The 21,751-nt window shown below is 41.3% G+C and overlaps 1 protein-coding gene across 1 annotated transcript in view; it reads left to right on the forward strand.

The window, feature by feature from the left end:
• Positions 1-3,530: 3,530 nt before the first annotated feature.
• dnm3b (dynamin 3b) overlaps positions 3,531-21,751 on the forward strand; it is a 39,299-nt gene continuing 21,078 nt past the window's right edge. Inside the window, exons 1-13 of the mRNA XM_036137954.1 lie at positions 3,531-3,880; positions 4,193-4,530; positions 8,553-8,626; positions 8,842-8,991; positions 12,308-12,511; positions 16,162-16,260; positions 16,384-16,544; positions 16,937-17,079; positions 17,276-17,411; positions 19,755-19,822; positions 20,012-20,150; positions 20,332-20,418; positions 21,575-21,645. Of these exons, the coding sequence (XP_035993847.1) occupies positions 4,370-4,530; positions 8,553-8,626; positions 8,842-8,991; positions 12,308-12,511; positions 16,162-16,260; positions 16,384-16,544; positions 16,937-17,079; positions 17,276-17,411; positions 19,755-19,822; positions 20,012-20,150; positions 20,332-20,418; positions 21,575-21,645 (1,493 nt within the window). The 5' untranslated portion in view covers positions 3,531-3,880; positions 4,193-4,369. The remainder of the gene's footprint in view (positions 3,881-4,192; positions 4,531-8,552; positions 8,627-8,841; positions 8,992-12,307; positions 12,512-16,161; positions 16,261-16,383; positions 16,545-16,936; positions 17,080-17,275; positions 17,412-19,754; positions 19,823-20,011; positions 20,151-20,331; positions 20,419-21,574; positions 21,646-21,751) is intronic.

Consider the following 21,751-nt stretch of genomic DNA (forward strand, 5'->3'; position numbering starts at 1 on the left):
AGTCAAAATATAAAGAAAAAACAAAAAATGCCGGGAACATTTGTTGAAATTATGATTTTTTTTTAAAGGTGACCAAACAAAGAAAAAGGAAAAAAAGGTCCATCCATCATCTGTAACTGTTTGTTCATGCAGGATCAATGTTGCCTATCTCCAGCAGTCATTGGTCAGGAAACACTCTGGACTGGTCACCAGCCCATCACAAGGATACACAATCACACCTAAGGGCAATTTAACCTAATTTTGGATGGTGTGATATAGGCAGAGTACCCAGAGGGAACCCACACATGCACAGGGAGAACACATGAACTCTATGCAGAAAGGCCCCAGGCCAGGATATCAGCCCAGGACCTTCTTGCAAGGCAACAGGTCTACCAATGGCACTACTGTGGAGCCATGGAATAAAAGCTAAAATAAGGAATAAGTCTAAAGTGTGAGTGAAATGCCAAAATGAACAGAAAAAGTTGAAAAGATGAAAAAATGCAGAAATGATAAGAAAGAAAGTTTAAATGTTGAGAAAAATTTAGAAATTATGAGAAGAAATCAAAATTCTGTGGAAAAAGCTGATGTGATGACAAATCGTCAGAACGGCATGCATTGTGTAAATCAGCTTGCAGCTTCACGCTTGAGAATAATGTTTATTAACAAATAAATTATTTCTATTTTAGTACATAAACATCCTGTAGACATACACTTGATATACGGTGCTCATCAAACCTGTCTAAGAAGATCACAAGGCATTCTTCAGTGTTCTGTCTTTTCTGAAAAATATAATTTCTACTTTTGTCTCAATATTCTGACTTTATTCTTGAAACCTAATCTTAAAGTTTATTTTTTATACTATAGCTACCTTTTATAATAGAAAACAAAAACATATCCACCATTAATTCCCTCGAAGTGACCCTAATACACCAGTGTATAAGCAAAGACCATAATAGACCTGAACACTTATAACCATTTACACGTCTGAAGCACGGTTCATAGTGAGTACAGTTCATTGATAAAAAATATTATTTCTGTTGATCTTTTTTTCCCATTTTGCACATTACAACCATGAATTGCTATTTTATTGGGACTGAACAGACCAACAAAAAGTAGGACATAATGGAGCGAATGAATTAATGTTTTCCATCTTCGTTCCAACTCTGACCCTTCTTAAAGAAAAAAAAGAAGTGCAATGGTCTGTTAGACGTTGAAAGCTCGGGGCACTTTCTCTGTAACTTAACCCAGCTTTAAACCTCTCCACATCTTTCACCCTGACCTTTCTGCTGTGTTCTTTGGTCCTCGTGACGCTGTTTGTCCTTTAATGCTCGCTGGATTTATTCTGAGATTCAATTACACAAAGGAGGAGGCTCTTTTTAACCATTTGAGGTAACTTTATAGGCAATTGCTTGCATGGGATTTTATTTAGGGGTATCACTCTTCAGATTTATTTTTATGTATATACATTTTTAAATCATGTGCACTGTTTTTTCCCATTCACATTTGTTAATCCCTTTGTTTTTGTCTATCACAAAAATTGCAAACCATTACATAAATGTTGTAAAGTGACAAAGTAGGAAGTCCAGTGGAATGTGTATGATTGCAGCCTGTCTCATCAGGGAATAGAGATGAAAGTGTTTTAAGACTATAAAAATGTTAAACATAGCTTTTAAAAAGCTCTGAATATCTGACACTAACTTGTTTTCCAGTAACTAATATTTGTGTCTCTAGTGGCATCTAAAGCATCTAAAAGGAGAATGGAAATAATGCATACCTGCACGTTGTAATTCTAACAACTACCCCTTTGCAGACAAACACCTTTAAGGTAGGGGTTGCCAGGATTTTCAGTGGTACTAATATCTACATTCAGAGTAATTTTCCTGATTAAAATACCAGCTCCCATTCTGTCTGTTTGTGCACTCAGGTCGCATGTGTGCGAGCTGCACAGTGCACCACTAGAGAAAACGTGTTTCATGCTTTTTGAATGAAATCATCTTCAAAAAGCATGAAATAACTGCCTTATTTACTGGGGTTATCTTTATTTGATTGTCTAAAACGTTTAAGTATAAGGAATAAAAACCATCACTCCTAATCCGCTTCACTGCAGTTGTTTTATACTGACAACTGAAGGGTTGATAAAAGGCTGCACCCTTTAATCATTTTAGGAATTAGTTATTTGTGGGTTTTCTTTATTATGATTCTCTTTTAGAAACATGTTATTATGAAGGGGAGCAAGTAGAACAAAAATTTGATTGCATTATCTTGACTTGTGTGTTTACTGTATACGCTGCTCAGGCATAATATTATGACCCCCTTGAATGGCCTCTGGCCGTGCAGGCCCCTTTGCAACACACTGTAATCTGTCACCTGCCTCCCAGGAACAGTGATTACTTCTTCTGCAATTTGAGCTACAGTTGCTCAGACCATATGGGTCATTCTTCGCTCCCTACATGAACCACTGGTTCCTTACTTTCTTCTTGCTCGGACCACCTTTGATAGATGCTGACCACTGTAGACTGGGAACACATCATAAGAGGTGCGGTTTTAGAGATGCTCCTGGTCACCTGGCCATGTCCCTCCTCATGCCTGCCATTCCTGCTTCCAGTTTGAGGACACAATGTTCACTTCCTGCAAAACACTTCCCGGTCACTAACAGGTACCATGATGAACAAAAAAATCAGTGTCATTCACTTCCACTGCCAGTAGTCATGATGCTTTGCCAGTTCAGTGTATTTAAAAATACGCTTCTTGAATCAGGAATAACCAATAAATAGGTTGAAAGTGGAGACCGATACATAGTAGATCATTACTGCCATCTAGTGCTCACCACATCATGTTGTGTCGACTCTAGAGGCCTGTCCATGATGACAAGGACAATTTCAACACTAATGACATTTTGTGGCCTAGCAATGAATGAGTAGCGCTAAAGGCTATGCTTTTTATGTCCTCGGCGTATTTCAAGTCTGCTTTCAACATCACAGCCAGAGGCATTTACGAGCACGTTAGACCTCTCCCTCAGATCAATGACGGATCTCATCTGTAGCCAAGAAGGCACTTCTCCAGCAGCGGGCACAGATGTTGGCCTGTGAGAGGTTAAGACAGCATCCGTTCCGCATGACTGCTTCCACCAGCAGGAGCCTCGGCCAGCTGAGACAGTCCGGGCCCAGATGTCACACTCTTTCTATCTCCTCTCTGCCTAATAGGTTTCAAATGCAACTTGTACTTGTGGGGCCTTGTTTCCATTCCCTATACATTATTATTATTATTTTCTATCTTTAACAAAATGCTCACAACGTGTAAGTGGTTGGTGAAATGTACAACGGGTGCATTTCTGCTCCCACTGCGGGGATCTGAAGGGGCGCATCCTTCTCCTGCGTGTTGCAGCGATGCGCAGCCGTGCCGCATGACTCACGACGGGCCAGGAGCGGCGGAGATGTAAACAGGAGGCGGGCTGAGCAAGGCCTAACCTGTACCCGCTCAGCCAATGGGACGCCGCGCTCCTCCGCATCGGCGTCGAACCCACCGCTCTCATTTGTCTTCCGCCGCGTCGATTGCAGCTTCGCAATTACACCGCAGAGAAGCGGAGAGAGGGGGAGAGAGACCAAAGCGAGCGAGAGAGAGAGAAAAAAATGATTAATCTGTCGAAGGCGAATTTCAGCTCGCTCTGACATTCAGCCACGGTTGAACGCTTTGATGCACGCTTTTCCTTCACGGGCAGCGAGCCGGTGCGACGCCTGTAGCGGTAGTAGCAGGTGGCGCTTGTGTAACCGTGCGGAGTCTCGACGCTCGTCCTCCGCCGCCTGAGCTGCGCGTCGTTTCAGCACCGGACAGCGACAGACCGGGAGCCGCGGACGCGGAGCGCACCGAGGGAATCCTGAGCTCCGCCGACACAGCAACGCAGGTCAGCTTTACTCTTCTGTCACACGCTCATCTTACCGATCTTATTCAGCTGTGGCACGGTGTGTGTAGGTGCAGGATCAGGAGCAGGTGCCTCGGCGTGAATCAATGCGACTCGGCTTTGATTTGTGCGTTGTGGAGAAACGGAGCTCCAGTCAGCAAATGTCCTTGACAGTAACGGCTCTGATGGATGGATGTGTGTTTGTTCCACGGGGAGGAAAACAGAAACGGGCTGTGCTCCTGCGCAGTTGTCTCTCCCATTGTCTCCCTCTGTCCTTTTGCTTTCTGACACTCCTCTCTGTTTCTGTCTCCACAGCCCGCCCGACCCTCGCTTGGCTCGGGGGCAATGCTCGGCTAGATGACTCCACCACATCAACAAGCGCCACGGTAGTCCTGGACTAATAATACAGCAGCGCCACGTCCCCTCCTCCTTCCCCCTCACCTTCCTTCTGTCTCCATTCGCTGATTCCAAGTCCTCCCGACAAAAGGCACCATGGGAAATCGTGGCATGGAGGATCTGATCCCGCTGGTCAACAAGCTGCAGGATGCCTTCAGCTCCATTGGCCAGGCCTGCAACCTGGACCTGCCGCAGATCGCGGTGGTCGGTGGTCAGAGCGCGGGGAAGAGCTCTGTGCTGGAGAACTTCGTCGGCAGGTAAAAACTGACCACCGGAAATAGGATAATCCCTTCTCCCGTTTAACCTTGACTGTGACGTAAGAAGCCTGAAGTGGCAGGCTGTCTGCAGAATTCAAAACATCATTCCTCTACTTTAAGGCACCCCCAGTCATGTCTCTTTTTTGTTCATACCAGCAGCACTGGATCAGTAACAGCATTATTTGGGTTACAGCAGCACCTTTGGGAATTTCGGCCCAATAAGCATCCCTAGTCGGCCCAATATTACATGGGGCCAGAGTAGAATTTAACTTGCACCCCCAGTATTTCTTAAGGAAGTAGCTTAACATTAAACAAATATTTCTCTAATTCAGCTTTACCAATTCCTCTGGAAGTAAAATAGCAATTGGCTATTAAACGTGCTTTAAGTCTCCAAGGGATGTCTGAGATTAGCACAACTGTCCATGTGCGTGTAATAGTAATGAACTGACAGAGGATGTTGTTGCTGGGGCAGACTTTATGTGAATAAAACAGATTAAAAGGGTTTAGAACCATGGATATGTGCTCTTTTGTTGATTCTTCTTTTGTTTTTTCTTACATTTTAGTTTCTTTGTTGTGGGCCATGTACAGGAACAGTTGCCCAGTAAAAAGAGAGTGCAACAGATTTAGCCATTGAATTCCTTCTGCAGTCCTTAAGACAGATCTTAAGGTCTTAACATGAATTTACATGTTATCTAAGCCATTACAAGGCCTTTGTTTGGCCAGTGGTGTATAGCTTGGTACTCATCATTACTCCAGAATTTTTAAATTTAAGAAATCTTCCTGGAGAGGAAGCGAAACATCTTCAACTATGGAAAACAAGCCCAGTTGCTTTGTTTTTTACTTTTTTTTTGGAATGACCATGACCTGGATGACTGAGAATCTTCAGATCCAACATGTATACAATATAGACACAATCTAAACCCACTATTCTAGCTTTGCCCGTGTTAGAAAATCAGAATGCTGAATAAACTCTGTGGTTTACCAATATATGTTATGGACAGTAACAGCACTGCTTGTTTCCGAATCAGTGATATCTTTGAGGGCTTCAGTTTAGAAGATATGCAGATCCTAACAAGTTTTCAAGTTATTTGAAAGATTTGTCCTCCCTTTATGGCCCTGAATGGAAATAGCATTTAATGTCACAATTCCAACCCTCTGCTTTCATCTGGCTTGGGAGCAGCATGAGTTTATTTTTGTTTTGGCAATCTGTAAAATATATGGACCCAGGGCAGCATTAGGTTGCTCCCTTAGAATAGTAAGAATGATATTTTCTTTCCCAATTAGACTTTGAAAAAGTCACCCATTATATCAGACTGAATTTGTTGCTTATTACTTTTGGAGAATGAGTAAATCAAGGGGTCTGAAAGCTCACTAAATATGACAATAAAGTCACTAAGAGGACAACATTATTCAAGTATAAACATTTGGTCTGGCAGCCAGTTCTAGGAAACAGTGTTTTAGTGCACTCAGTTGAGCAACCTATCGTATTTATTTGTTGATCAGCTTCCACTTACGCTGTCCGCAGAATGTGACTAGTGATGTTATGTCCTACCTTTTAACCAGGGTAACGGTGCACATATTTGTACTGAAAACATCCAGTGCAGCCTTGTCAGTTCTCCGCATGTACCGAAAAGACACATGGCATTATTTACACCTGAACACATGCAAAATGTGTGGAACACTGCAATACAACGTTCTGGAGTGCGACTTTAAAAAGTGACACAAAAACAAACAGAGAGGAAGAATCTTAGTCATCGCTAAACACTCCTGTTTGGGAACATTAAGGTCCCTCAGACAGCTACAAGTGGAGAAAGAACAGCGGACCAAACTGAAACCTTTTGTTAGTAACGCATATTTAAACCCCAATAAGGTGGATAGGTTGATATGCAACTGAATTACTCAGCTGAAACAACGTTAAGCTCAATGTAAACTTCACTGATGCTGAAGAAAGATCGGCTAAAGTCCAAATCCAGCTGCCAGAAGCTTTTAACTAGTCCAAAACACTGCATATGAGATACACAACATGCTGGTACTGACCAGAGGGGATTTCCTAACACATGTGCTTTGATGGTGCGTTCAAGTCCATCTGGACTGGATTGTCAGAATATATTCAAAGCTTTTTTATTCTCAATTGTCTCCCCAGTCTCTTTGAAAAATCATACACAACACTGACCATTTTGAAGTGGTTTTATTGTATAATCCATCCATCCATCCATCCATCCATCCATCCATCCATCCATCCATCCATCCATCCATCCATCCATCCATCCATCCATCCATCCATCCATCCATCCATCCATCCATCCATCCATCCATCCATTCATCCATCTTCAGTCACTTCACATTTTATTTGTTTTCTCTTGACTGAAACAAACTAAAAAAGGTACTGAACTGTGATTTTAAAACCAAAATAGCTAAGATTTTTGTGTGCATTTCACCATTACCTTTAATACAATTATCAATCAAGGAATTCTTTTTTTTTACTTAAATATATACCTAGCACAATTCTTCATTCTTTTAAATCTTATGTGCATTTGAAATATCAGATTTTGTTGATCTTTTTCTGTTAAAGGTTGCTTTGAATCACAAGTTAAAAGCACTCTTGCGGGGGTTCCCTCTTTGCCTGGTTGTCCTGAACAGCAGCTGGGTCGGGTTACCCCTTGGGTCGGCTTTGATGGTACCCACCTCTTTTCTTAGAGCCAGGGTTTTATGTATGCTATGCTGGTAGCAGAATGCAACGCTGGGGTTAAACCTTTTTAAAGCATTGTCCAGATGAAGCAGCTCTCACGCCTGAATGCTCAGACTAGATATTCATTGTGTTGTTCTGGAATTGTAGTTCAAGCAAATAGGCTAATCAGGTGAACGGATGAAGCTTCTGATGTCAAAGCAACACTTGCCCTGCTTCGTACTCGTGCTGACATACTGCTCCTTTTGTACCTTCAAAATCCCTACTTTGCAGTGGTTCCAAGTTCCGATTGATTCTCCAGGGGTGTCTCCAACAACATTTCAAAGGACTGGCCAGATGGGGACCCCTTACAATCTTTGAGGAATCCTTAAGGGACGGCCCATCAAAACCAAACAGCAGAAAGGAGTTTCACCTCTTTTTGTATGCTGTTATTATAAAAATATAAATGCAGCGAAGTAGTGAGAAAATCAACTCAATATGCAACATGATATTACTTCCTGCTGCTTGATGTTTCTAACACGACTAAATATTTTAGTACGCTACTTCAGAAAGGCGCATTGATTTAGTCCGCCTCCAGCACTCATTGAAAGCCATGATGCTGAATAACGGTCCATCTGTCCGGTTCTGGCCCTGCAGTGCTGAGTGGACACGTGGAGGCCTCATCGTTTCTTTAAGGCTCACCCCTCTGAGGCAATATGTGTCAATGAGGTTTCCTGGAGCAAGCCTTTTGACAAACAGATAGGTTGGTGGACAGATCCATGCTGGCTCTCTCTGTCTTTCTCTCTGTCTGTCTGTCTGTCTGTCTGTCTGTCTGTCTCTCTCTCTCTACTTCAATTGACCTCCATTCATTTTCATCGTTCTCTTTGGCCTAATCATGACCCTAAACCTAAATGTGCCAAAAAAAATTCTCACTCAGCTTTAAGTGTACACACACACACACACACACACACACACACACACACACACACACACACACACACACACACACACACACACACACACACATAGAGTGTGTGACCCTCCAGAAAATGTTGGAGTCATCGTTTTACAAATGAGTGAGCACCCTGTCAGCTCTTCGTTCGGACCGGTTGTTCATCAGGTCAGAATGTTCGGCCCTCAGCAGCAGAAACATCAGCTGGGGAAAAAAAACACCTCTTTTTCACTCATTCGAGCTTGCTAACAGGATTTTAAAGAGATTCTCAGCCGTATCTGGCATGTCATCAAGAACGTTTACTCATAAAATCAGCAGTCCATGAAAATAAATAACATCATAATATATGTGTTCATATACACTGTGGCTGTAAAAAGCAACTTTTGATTGGTCTTTCTTCCTTAGGGACTTTCTGCCCCGTGGTTCTGGTATCGTCACCCGCAGGCCTCTGGTTCTGCAGCTCATCAGTGCAAATGCTGGTGAGTTCCACACACATTTACACACCCACGCAAACTAACAGGCACACATTTGCTCCCTCGCACATACACCCAAACACACACTCCTCCTTTCTTTTTAAATGGTGCTGCTTTTTATTCCTCTGCTTATATTCCCTCCCCCACCGGCATTTTGTTCCACTCAGTGCAGCCATTACTGATCTTTGGTGCATGTTTTTTTCCTTTTTCATCCCCAACAGAATGGGCTGAATTCCTCCACTGCAAGGGGAAAAAGTTCACAGACTTCGACGAGGTGCGCCAAGAGATTGAGGGTGAAACCGATCGGGTCACAGGGGCCAACAAAGGCATATCTCCCGTCCCCATCAACCTACGGGTTTACTCCCCTCATGGTACGCATGGAATATTTCCGCTTTTCTTCTTTTAATGTGGAGTTAGTGACAGTGCGCCGAAACTCCTCTGAATCTAAACAGGGTGTGACAGGTTGTGAGTCATCAGGAATAGCTGTCGGGTGATGTTCATTAGAGCTGTCTTACTGGAAACAAAGATGATTGTTTTCTTAGGGGGGGAAATATCACAGAAATAATCTGTGGTAATAATAAAACAAATCACCTTTAGCTGACTTCTGTCATCTTTAGAATTCATTCACATTCCAGATGTCAGGGATGCTGTTTTACTGTAGGGGTTGATCAGATTGACAGAATGTCTAACTTTTTAATTCATTGCTACATTTTTGTGGAATCGAATGAGCATAATTGTGGTGCCAAAGGAAAGTGATACTTGTTTTTTTTTTTTTTTTTAAATAAGAAATAAAAGCATGAGAAACTAGCATGCGCTTGTATTCTGACCCCTTTACTCCAAGATCTCTAAATAAAATCGATTGCAGTCTGCTTAACAGAAGTCAACCTAATTATTTTTTTAACTTTTTGGTGACTTATCACACAAAGTCCAAATAAAATACATTAAGATAATATAACATTACAAAAAAAGTACGCGTGTGGCTCTATATTCAATTTCGGGTTATAAAAAACATCAGATTAACACCTTGCCATATGAATATATTCACAATTATTATATAAATATACACTATATTGCCAAACATATTTGCTCACTCGTACAAATTATTGGAATCAGGTGTTCCAATCACTTCATGGCCACAGGTGTATAAAATCAAGCACCCAGACTGTTTATAGAAACATTTGTGAAAGAACAGGTCGCTGTCAGGAGCTCAGTAAATTCCTGCGTGGAACTTTGATAGGATGCCACCAGTGCAGCAAATCCAGTGGTGAGATTTCCCCGCGAATAGATCAATAATAATTTAATAATAATAAAATAAATAAATAAATAATTATACTTTTGACCGATAGAGGGCGCACCATACCCAAACAATAGCGGGTATGGGCCGATTTGCAACAGCGAGGAAGAAAGTCAAGAGCCATGGCCACTAGCAGTTTACCTGACTCCGCCAGATAGATTTGCTCCGCATATCCATCTGGAAACCTTCCGTTAAAGTAATTTTGGGAAGGGGCGAAAATACTGGTTAGCTGATTGGCCTATGTTGGTGATAGACGGGCCAAATAAACCAATCAGATTCGTCGTCGCTCGTAACAGAGCGACGACGAAAACACAACCACAAGCCAAGCTACTCTTGCTGCTGCAGGTAAAGGCTCGTTAGCTCAGCAAAGAAATGCTCTGTAATTCCGATAAAACTTGCTCGATAGCCGCGCTAACGCTAGTTTCATCGGCTGAAGCCGCCATGTTGTTTAGACTGAACTGACGCGCTTCCCGTTGCGTCACACCTCAACCCGCCTCAAAGCCAACGCTGATTGGACGTTCGTTTGGTGAACGGCTCCAAATTTTCTTTAACGGAGGGTAGCCAGATTGATCTGCGAGTGAAACCTTGAAAGCTCGCGAGATCAGGATGGTCTCACGAGGCTAACTAGCAGTGGCATAAAGGGAAAACTTGACAGAGAAAGTCACATTTTCAGACAAAATGGGAAGAAGTACGGACATGGGGATTTTTTTTTTATGCGTTCCCTCGCAAAGGTTTTTGCGTTCCCTAGAGGTACGGCTGATTTATTTGTTGTGGTATCTTGTCATTCACACACAACAATAAACTGTGAGAGCTGACGTGAGTTTTGAAACTACAAAGCTTTGTCTTAAGCAGAAGATCAAACGTGCATCTACACAGCACCGAGTTCACAGACTAGTGTGATGCATTCGTGAGCGTCAGAAAGCTATGGTGCATTCAGGAGCATGGGACATTAGATTTTTCAGAATAAAAAGCTAACAGATGTGCATAATCAAAAAATAACAGAAATACAATTATAGAGCATTCAGTTTTGTAAGAAAGCCCACACTGTTTCTGGATAAATAGATTATTGTTTGAGTTAAGTTCTGTTCCGTTTTATGCCTCTTTCCTTGTAAATTTGAAATGTCCCATGCTCCTGAATGCATTGATATGGAGGAGTTTAAATTCCTTTTTTGCAAATTTTTTTTTAAAGCAAACGGTTTGTCTTTTGCTTAAGGACATATTAAAATACATTTATATGCAGAAAATAGTTATATTTTCTGCATATAAATATCTGTATGCAGTAAACATACAGATATAAATTCATCTAAAATTTGTTCTTATTGAGAATAATTTGTAGCATCTTTCATATCCAATTATTTGAAGTGCGTGGTCATGTGGCCCTCCAGTGGTCATGCTGGAAAAAAATGTGGCCCTCTTTATCATGGAAGTTGCCCATCCCTGATCTAGATATTGAATTTACGAAGAACCTGAGAGTGACGTTTTTTTTGGGGGGTTTTTTCTTTTTTTCAGAGGCGTACACCCATCTACTCCCCCTTTTTTTCTTTTTGGAGTTATGCACACTTATTTCCTTCCATTAGGTATTTATACAAAACAGAAATATTTTCCCCAAACATAATTTTTTTTATCAAATACTTCATATGAAATATTCACTCCCAGCTGAAAGCTAAAATATTTGTAAACCAGTATGTAAAACTGTGAACCTAACTTTTCAATTGAAGAGGAGCTGCGGGATGTTTAAGAAGACAACTTTTGGATAATCCAGGTCTCCCTTGCAAAAGAGATTTTTAATCTCAATGGGTATTACCTGGTTAAATAAAGGATAAATAAATAAAAATAAATAATATAATAGCAGCTACTTAAAATGCTTCTAATATAAACCAGGAAACAAAACATTTAATCCTTTAAATTGGAACATACTGTAATATTGTTATCTAACTTAAATTGTAAATAATTTAAGTTGGTTATTTTCAGGTCTTTCTTAGCTGAATTTACTATTGAATCAATAAATTGTAAACCGGTGAAATGACTGATTCACCTTTTAACATTAGCATTTAATCCAAATGCCAAATTACACATTTGGATTCCATATCTAGCAACTATCCTACAGACAGTAGAAGACTTAATCAGGATAACAGTAATGTCACAGTTAGGATTTACCTGTGTTATGTTTATTTTTTATTTCTAGTTTATTACACAGCGTCCGGATATTAAATTAAATACATCATAAAATGTGGTCAAATGTTCTGATTTTATACATTTTTCCATAATGCACCCCCTTGTTCAAACCACAGAGATCTAGCCCAAACTAATTCATGTAAGAGTCAATGGACATCTTATTATGATGATTAGTTGGAGGGAAATAACTTATATAATGCATTCCTGTGACTCTGCAGTGCTGAATCTGACCCTCATCGACCTGCCGGGAATCACCAAGGTGCCAGTTGGAGACCAGCCTGTTGACATCGAGCAACAGATCAGGGACATGATCATGCAGTTCATCAGCCGAGAGAGCTGCTTGATCCTGGCGGTCACCCCAGCAAACACTGACCTGGCCAACTCTGATGCCCTCAAACTGGCGAAGGATGTGGACCCCCAGGGTGAGTCAAGGATACCGACGCAGTAGGAGGGACGTGACCTTGTGTTTTTTTTTTGGTTTTTTTTTTGCTGGGTAAAAGCTCAACAGGGAATCTCTGTTACCTGCTTTCTGTTGACTTTGACTTTGACCACTCTCTAAATGTGAAGGAGGAATATTCCTGCTGGGATCACTCAAGTGTCACATTATTATAAGAAGCAGGAGTCTTGAGAGAAGAGAAACATAAGAGATGAAGAATGAAATAAAAAAATAAAGCAGTAACAAAATGAAAAACAAAAGAAATGGGCAGAACTAGAGAGCAGAATTAGGGCAAAACTAAATGCGTATTTACATTTTGTCACTAACGCACTCAATACAGACACACTGTTATTATTAATTCGCTCCCCAAGTGAAGGGAGATGGGGTTGGGAATACCCTTTAAAACTCCTTTTACACTCAAATCCATTAAATGCAACCTGAAACTGTCGTAAAGAGGCAGGAGGCCATTTATTAGCTTTACAATGAAAGTGTGCCATGTTTTTATGGGCTGCTCAGATCAGCAGAGAGGGGTTTGTTGGCCAGATTGGTCCATGTTTAGTTTGCTGTCACAGAAAAGCAGGTATCAGGTTTTATGAGCCAGAAATGAAGACCACTGTTCAAGGTTGTATCACAGAACTTACTAAAAATGTTTCTAGACAGTAAAGATAGATGTATGTTGGATTTGAAAAGAGACAGAAATTACTTTACACAGGATGTTTAATGGTTGAACGTTTGTGGTACTTTGCAGAAAATGACACCAGAGCAGAGCATACTCTTTGACCCAGTTTACATGAGGAGTGGAAAAGACTATTTCACAGGCTGAGACCCTCATGATATACTTGAGCGAATGATCACGTTACTGCCTAAAACGCAAAATAGATTTGGCTTAGATTTTATGTGATGGAGCCACACAAGGTAGAACATGACTGAGTAGTGAGAACTTGCTGAAGATTTATAAGGTTTTTACGACCACAAATCTGAAAAGTGTGGCTTACTTTTGTTTTCAGCCCACCGATTCAGTACTTTGCTGATCTGCCTTTAATAGTGACTAGGGCAGCACATCTTTGGAGGTATCTCTCTACTAGCTTTGCAAAGCAAGAGACTGAAATTGTTGGTCACTCTTCTTTGCAGAATAGCTCAAGCTCAGTCAGATTTTATGTAAAGTGACTAAAAAGTTGTTTAGATCTCGCTAAAGATGATAAATGCTGTTTAGGTAGACTTTAATTTGGTCATTCTAGCAAATCAATATATCTTTATCTGTACTATCCCATCATAGCTTAGCTTGTGTGTCTAGCATATTTTTTTTTCTGCTGGAACGTGAACCTCTGATCCAGGTTTAGGTTTGTTTGCAGGTTCTACCAGGTTTTCTTCCAAAATTCCCCTGTGTTTACTGGTTCCATCTTCCCAGCTTCCTTGTCCCTGCTAAAGAAAACCATCCCCACAGCATGATGTTCCTGCCACTATGGCCCACTGTGGCTGCAGTGTACAGGAGGATGTGGTGTCATAGCTTTCCTTCACATATGACACTCTGTATGTAGTCCAAAAAACAAATCCAGCATTTCTCATTTGACCAGAGCACCTTGTTCCACATGTTTGGTGTTCCCCCACATTGTTACAAAAACCATTGTGGGGAGCCTTAATATTAGCCTGACACTGAGTTGTGTTTAAAGTGTAATTCATCCCAATATAAAAGCATTTCTAAGTGACATGGCTAGGCGTGGAGATGAGCGGTTGGGTTTTTTCCTGGATTTAGGGCTGCAGTCAGGACCAGGGAAAGTGACATATTGAAACATGGAGGGGAAAAAGGATGACATCTGGTGGTTTTGCCACAGATCTGTCTTTTGAGGTGGTGGGTTTCTCATCCGCCTCATCACCAGAGGTTGAGGGAAGCTTTGTGGAGCCCAGCAGGCTTGAGCGTCATCAGTTCGACCCACTGGCTCAAGGCGCTGACTCGGCAATGCCCGAGCTGCCGAGGCAGTGGAGGATTGAATAGGTGCAGTTTCTAAGTGGTAAAGTGATGATAGCAGCATCATTGCTGACATGGGCTAATGTTCAAAGCAGTAACAAATGTTGAACACTATCGATCAATATTCCCAATGCTCCCAATGCTCATGATTCCAACTCCTGAGTCTGACTTACAACGGGGGCGTGTATCTGACTGAGATGCTTTTATACCCAAACGCAGGGTTAGGAATAATGTAATAGGACTCTGGTTCTATTTTGTGGGTGTAAGCATGCACATTTTGAACCGATACAAAAGGTCAACTCCAGTAGCCACTGCTCAACCCTAAGAGGGCAGCACTGATACAGTTTTAGGACACAAATTGTAGAGCTAAACATGTTCACATGAAAATGTAAAAAAAAATGTACAGTAACATTGATGTAGCACCTTTAGGCCCAGTTTATACAACTTATCTGTATATAAAAAAAGTTGATTTTGGGGTAAGTCACACTGTAAAAGGCTTATTTGGCAGCGAAACCTGTCTGAAGGCAGGAAACCTCTGTAGGAACAAGAGGAGCAACCTGGCAATGACGACTGGCTTTACTCGATACAGAGGTGTCAGGCAGAATAGGAGAGGCTTAAACAGAGTCCAGGAGAAACAAAAAAAAAAAAAAACTTAACATAACCTGGGTGGGAGGAGGGGCTTTTGGATGGGGTGCAAGAAAAAAAAAACGGCAGCATAAAGGCAGGTGATCGGAAGGTCATCTGGAACAGGCATAGAGTTCAGGAGGCCAGCAGCGCCAGAAGAATCTTGAAGGCCGGCATCGGTGCTGGAGCTTTGGAGACTTGAACCCAGGCTGGAGTTCTGAGAATGGGAGCCAAGGGTAGAACCCAGGGTGGAGCTTTGAGGCTTTAGACCACAGCGGTTACTTTAGAAAGCGAAGAAGCTGAGAGAAACTTTGGAGAATGTAGAATCAGGAACCCGACAAGGGACCAGAGATCAGAAGATTGGGTAAAAGTCCAACAAGAGCAAGGCAAGCCAGGGAAATCCAGAAAATGTTGTGACCAAGCAATCAGTCATGGAAGGAATGCTGGACATCTACAACCCCAAAGCACTTTACACTGTATTCAGTCATTCAGCCATTCACGCACGTTTACAGATTTGTGAAGTGCATGACTAAAATTTGTTATGTTAACAGATTCCGCCACCTGAACAGTGAATCTGTTCCAGAATTACCTCTGGTCTCTTTGCTTCTATTCTGCTTAATATTCTCTGATAAACCTATTAGGTGACCTTGACATAATGACTTTATTCATACTGAACTTGAATCACACACAGATGTACTTTGATGACTAGGATGATTAGGAGAAGGTTCTTAAGGAGGTTGATTGCAGTGAAATTCATTTAGTTGCATCAGAATCAAGTGGACTGAACCCAAATGCAAGCCACACTTTTCAGATTTTTGGTTAAAACATTTAGAAATCCCTGTATCTGTTCCCTTCTTCAACAGAGGTATGCTCTACTTTGTGTTAGTCTGTCACATAGAATGCCAAAAAAATGAAAATAAAGTTTGTGGTTGTCATTTGACAACATGTGTAAATGTTCAAGTGGTATGAATATGTTGGCACTACTGTACTGTATGTAATTAGTAGTTTCGCATTTTACCTGCTTTCATGCTTTTTGCATTGTCAAGGTCTGCGGACGATTGGTGTAATTACCAAACTGGATTTGATGGACGAGGGAACAGATGCCCGAGATGTTTTGGAGAATAAACTGCTGCCACTGCGAAGAGGTGTGTATTTTTGTTTTTATTTCACCATGGTATCATTTTTTAGACCTTTTACTCCACTTATCAGAATGTTTTCATTACATTATATATCTCAGTTTACATCCTTGCCTCTTTTTTTTTCCCCAGGGTACATTGGCGTAGTAAACCGCAGTCAGAAGGACATTGATGGCAAGAAAGACATTAAGGCAGCTATAGAGGCTGAGAGGAAGTTCTTCCTGTCCCACCCAGCATACAGGCACATGGCTGATAAAATGGGCACCCCTCGCCTGCAGCAAGTGCTCAACCAGGTGACAATGGATTTACCCTCCATCCCATGGTGCACTTTACATAATTAATAAGAGAGTGGCCTACTTCTTTGTTCTTTTTGCTTCCATCACTCGGCACATTCATGTAGATTTTACAAGGCTAAGGGTGTTTCTCTGGTCCAGCTCCAAATAACCCCCTGATTTCCCAGAATTCCAGATTTTCTCTGGATTGCTTTTGGATGAGAATCTTATTTCATTGCTGTGAAGCACATGACACGGACACATTTTAGATTTTGAGAAATGATCCTAGACATGTCAAAGATCAGTGATTTAAACTACATATTAATTACATATTAATTACATCTTAATTAACTGATTTCTGTTGTCTTCGATATGATATAATCTTGTGTCTTGTCGGTTTTGTGTCTCCTCAGCAACTGACCAACCACATTCGGGACACCCTGCCATCCTTCCGCAGCAAGCTGCAGGCCCAGCTGTTGGCTCTAGACAAGGAGGCAGAAGAATACCGTGGATACCGGCCTGATGACCCATCTCGCAAAACCAAGCAGCTGCTGCAGTCAGTATAGCATTTTTCCCACAGCAGAGGCAACACGAGATGTTGTTGACAAAAGACGATGAGAAAGGAATTTCTGTCCTTTTTGTTGCCATTCTTTATCAGTTAACATTTTAAGTTGCCAGAAACCAGAAATTGCATTAACCTGCTGATAGATGTGTTTTATTAATTTATTTTTTGCATATTTATTGTGTTTCAGAATGGTGCAGCAGTTCTCTGTTGACTTTGAGAAGAGGATTGAGGGTTCAGGGGATCAGGTGGACACCGTGGAGCTGTCTGGTGGAGCAAAAATCAATCGCGTCTTTCATGAGCGCTTTCCTTTTGAGCTCGTCAAGGTGAACTACTGAGAATAAAAACTGAAGACTGTATAATATAGCTGAAGGAATGGAATCGCTCCAGGTACTGGCACCTCCTGGTAGAAATGTGCAAAAAGCCTAAAAATGCACTAAATTAATATTTAATTGCAGCCATATAAATTCTAAATTCTGTTTTTGAAAAATCTAACCACTATACTGGAGTGCATTTATTCAGTGAGTTAGAAACCCTGCCTATAAAATAACTGTCTTTATCATAATTTTTTTTTGCACCCCTAACAATCACCAATCTTTTTGTTTATGGTATTCCTGAGTAGTACATGAACTATTTAAAACAACAGGAACTGTATTGAACAGATGAAGTACATTTAATTTCCCCCAAGGCAGAGAGAAGAGAATGGGAAAATAAAATTTAAAGCTAGCTGTTGTAGAGTTGCAGCGGAGACTGCCATTTGGGGTAAAAGAGGTCTCCATAACAACCAATAGATCCTATCAACATGCCAACTGGTGAAGTTGGGTGAAGAAAAGTGGGGGTGGGGGTTTCACCTTGGGCAGGTCGCCAGTCTACATTCAATTCAAAAAGCATTCAGTTTCCAGTTTTATTTATAAAGCGCAACTTATTTATATTTGCAACACATGCCACCCTGAGGCACTTTACAAAGTCAAATTCAATCAAATCACCCAGACAGGTTGGTTAAAAAGCTTTCTATCCAAGGTAACCCGGCAGATTGCATTGAGCCATTGACTAACAGCATTAGCTCTTCCTGAAAGTGGACAGTCTCCTGTGTTGTTATTGATGCAGCAATCCCTCATACCGAGCATGCATGTAGCGACAGTGGAGAGAAAAACTCTCCTTTAACAGGAAGAAACGTACAACTGGTGTAAACTCTCAACTGAGAGTTAGACAAGACAGAGCAAAGACACACACAAAATTTTTTTTTTTTTTTACTGATCCAACAATACTTTCTATGCTGGTGAGGGTAACGGCAGACTAGCTCTATGTTAAACTAACCGCCATGTTTTTGGACTGTGGAGAACATACAAACTCCAGGACAAAAGACCCTGGGTGGGGATGTGAATCCAGGACCTTCCTTCTCTAAGGCATCAGTGCTAATCGCTGTTTCACTGTGCAGCCCTGAACTCTTAGCCTCGTGAGACCATCCTGATCTCGCGAGCTTTCAAGGTTTCACTCGCAGATCAGTCTGGTTACTCTCCGTTAAAGAAAATTTGGAGCCGTTCACCAAACGAACGTCCAATCAGCATTGGCTTTGAGGCGGGTTGAGGTGTGACGCAACGAGAAGATCGACATTTCAGTCTAAAGAACATGGCGGCTTCAGCCGATGAAACTAGCATTAGCGTGGCTATCGAGCAAGTTTTATCGGAATTACAGAGTATTTCTTTGCTGAGCTAACGAGCCTTTACCTGCAGCAGCAAGAGTAGCTTGGCTTGTGGTTACGAGCGACGACGAAGCATGTTGACGAGTACGTCATATGCTTCGTCACCAACATAGGCCAATCAGCTAACCAGTATTTTCGCCCCTTCCCAAAATTACTTCAACGGAAGGTTTCCAGATGGATATGCGGAGCAAATCTATCTGGCGGCGTCAGGTTACTGAACCCTGCCATTAGACTAAAAATGAGTAGTCAATGAGTTTTAGCAGTATAATGATACACCAACATAAACATGCTTCACCAGGTACAATATCGACCATCTTCTATTGCCATCTAGTCCCCAGACATAGATCCTAAAGAAAAACTTTGGAGGCACTAAAGGAAAGAGACAAGCCAGGACTCTGGATGATCTCGAGGGGTTATCCAGTGTCATTGGTCATTCTAGATTCTCCAACCTTGACTTTTTGTTGGGGAGGACAAAGTGATGTCCTATTGGTAAAAGAAGGCTCGGAAAGTGTTGAGGCAGGGCTACTAAGAAATATTGCCAATATTACTTAACATGGGATTTGTCTCCAACTGAATAAAATTACTTAATTTAAAGGTAGGATTTAAAAAGAGTTTCAAAATATGTGACTGCAATAAAAGATGGCTGTATTATAAGGCTTTTTACACATCTTAACCAGGGTGCCAACAAATATGGATGACATTAGGGTTGGTGTTAATCCTACAGTAAATACATTATTTTAAACCTCTTAAAGATCTTTGTGAGTGTAAGAAAAATATTTTATAGGATGAATGTATGCTTAGAAATGGTTCTTGAGTCTTCTATAGCTATGTATAAAATATTTGTTTATGTATGTAAAAGACAGGTTTTTGAGATAATCACTTAGCTGAACATGTAAATTATTTTAGCGCCAGTCCATTTTTACTGTCCCATTTTCTGCATTCGCCATGGATCTGCTCTCTGCTTCAGATGGAGTGTGATGACAAGGAGATGCGGCGTGAGATCAGTTATGCCATCAAGAACATTCATGGCATCAGGTAGGGTTTCTGCATTATGTACTTTATTTGTGTTTAAATTAATTTTAAGTGTTCAGCATGTTCATCAGTCTTAGGAAGCCACCATCCGCTTGTTAGCAGCACAGAATGATAAAAATATCCGTTAATAAACCAATTATTGCTGTACATATGCAACACATGGACAGTCAAATCATCCCTTTTTGTCCCCAGGACTGGGCTTTTCACCCCTGACATGGCATTTGAGGCTATAGTGAAGAAGCAGATTGTGAAGCTGAAGGAGCCGTGCGTCAAGTGTGTGGACATGGTCATCCAGGAGCTGATCAACACCGTGCGCCAGTGCTCCAACAAGGTATTCCCTGTTACTCATGACCTTTGTGGGGCCCATGTAACCTGCAAGCTTCACTTGGCTGGTTGAAATCCCAAAGCAGGGGAATAAAAAAGATGGCACAACTAAAAAGACCTGTTTTCATAATGATATGTTACACTTCCTATCCGTGGATGCACTTCTATGCCGTGTGCTTCGTCTCCAGTTGGAATGCTTCCCGCGGCTGCGTGAGGAAACCGAGAGGATTGTCACCTCTCATATCCGAGACAGAGAGAGTCGCGCCAAGGACCAGGTAAAAACAGCTTTGTGTTTCTGCAATATTTATCGCATTAATGGTACAGATTATAGCAAACATACAAGTTAGAAAGTCGCCTATTACTGTTAGAACTGAATTAGTGCATAGAAAAATCACGTCAATACTTCTCCTCCTACTGTTTAGAAACACAGATCATTTAAAGATGTAGTGAAAAGTTGTTTCCTGACCAAAATAAGCTGTAGGTTAGCTGTAGGTTAGCACCAAACTGGCCACCACCTCGCTGTGTGTTGCAGCTGTATGTACAGGGGAGGCATCTAGCAGAAGTCTCACTGTGTGATCACATTGAGTACCAGATGTTCATAATATCATTGTACTTACAAGAAAATTCATTAAAAAAAAAACATTTCATTGCTTTTTTTGTCTTGAAAATGGAAAAACACCCAAGCAGTGTTACAGCTGCCAAACAGATCTACTGTATGGATTATTTCAGATTAAATAATGTCATCTATATCACTTTTTGCTTCTCACTCTGATTTTTAGCACACATTTCCTGGTCCCTTCATGTTTAATCAATCATGTTCTTTCAGCTAAAGATATTTCATAAAATGAAAGACTACATTCTACTTCATTCACAAGCAGTGAGCTAAAAGTTAAGGTTAATGTCAGCTAAAACAATAGGTTGTTTTAAAAGATTTTGTGATTTTTAAATAAACAGATATATACAGGGGGACAAATTAGGCCTGGTATAGGTTTATTTTCAAGTAAATGTCAAAAGATTGTAACATTCTGCCATTTTAGCCTTTAGAGAGAAATACTGGGAGTCTAGCAAAATGATATTTTATGGTTAACTAGTCAGGCTGCCAGAGTACACTCTCCTATGAAACACTGATGGTAACATCACAACTCTGCCTTAAAATGAAGCACTGCTCGAGTTTCCTCGCTGTTTCTTTCCAAAAGAAAACAACTTTGTGCTTTTATTTCTTAAGATGGGTAAGAGCGCGGTGTAAGCAGCAGTTAGCAGCAACAGGTTGAGGTGGGGGGAGCACGCTGCTACTCTATGCACCGTGCTGTCAGGTTAGGTCCCTCTGGGACTCTGTCTGGTGGCCCAGGCGTTGTACACAACAGCTATAAAGCTTTTCATCTGTCTCCAGCAACGTCTCGTCATAAATGTTGTGTGTGTGTGTGGTTGCAGGTTCTGCTACTGATTGATCTGCAGCTCTCTTACATAAACACCAACCATGAGGATTTCATTGGCTTCGCTAGGTAAAGATTGAACCCTTCCTCCTTCACTCAGCATGTTAACTACCAGCTTTAAAGCATTACCAAAACATTATTTTTTGTACAAGATTTACTCTGACTCTTTCCTTTC

Source organism: Fundulus heteroclitus, chromosome 6 (genome assembly GCF_011125445.2).
Source record: "Fundulus heteroclitus isolate FHET01 chromosome 6, MU-UCD_Fhet_4.1, whole genome shotgun sequence".
NCBI classification, from domain to species: domain Eukaryota; kingdom Metazoa; phylum Chordata; class Actinopteri; order Cyprinodontiformes; family Fundulidae; genus Fundulus; species Fundulus heteroclitus.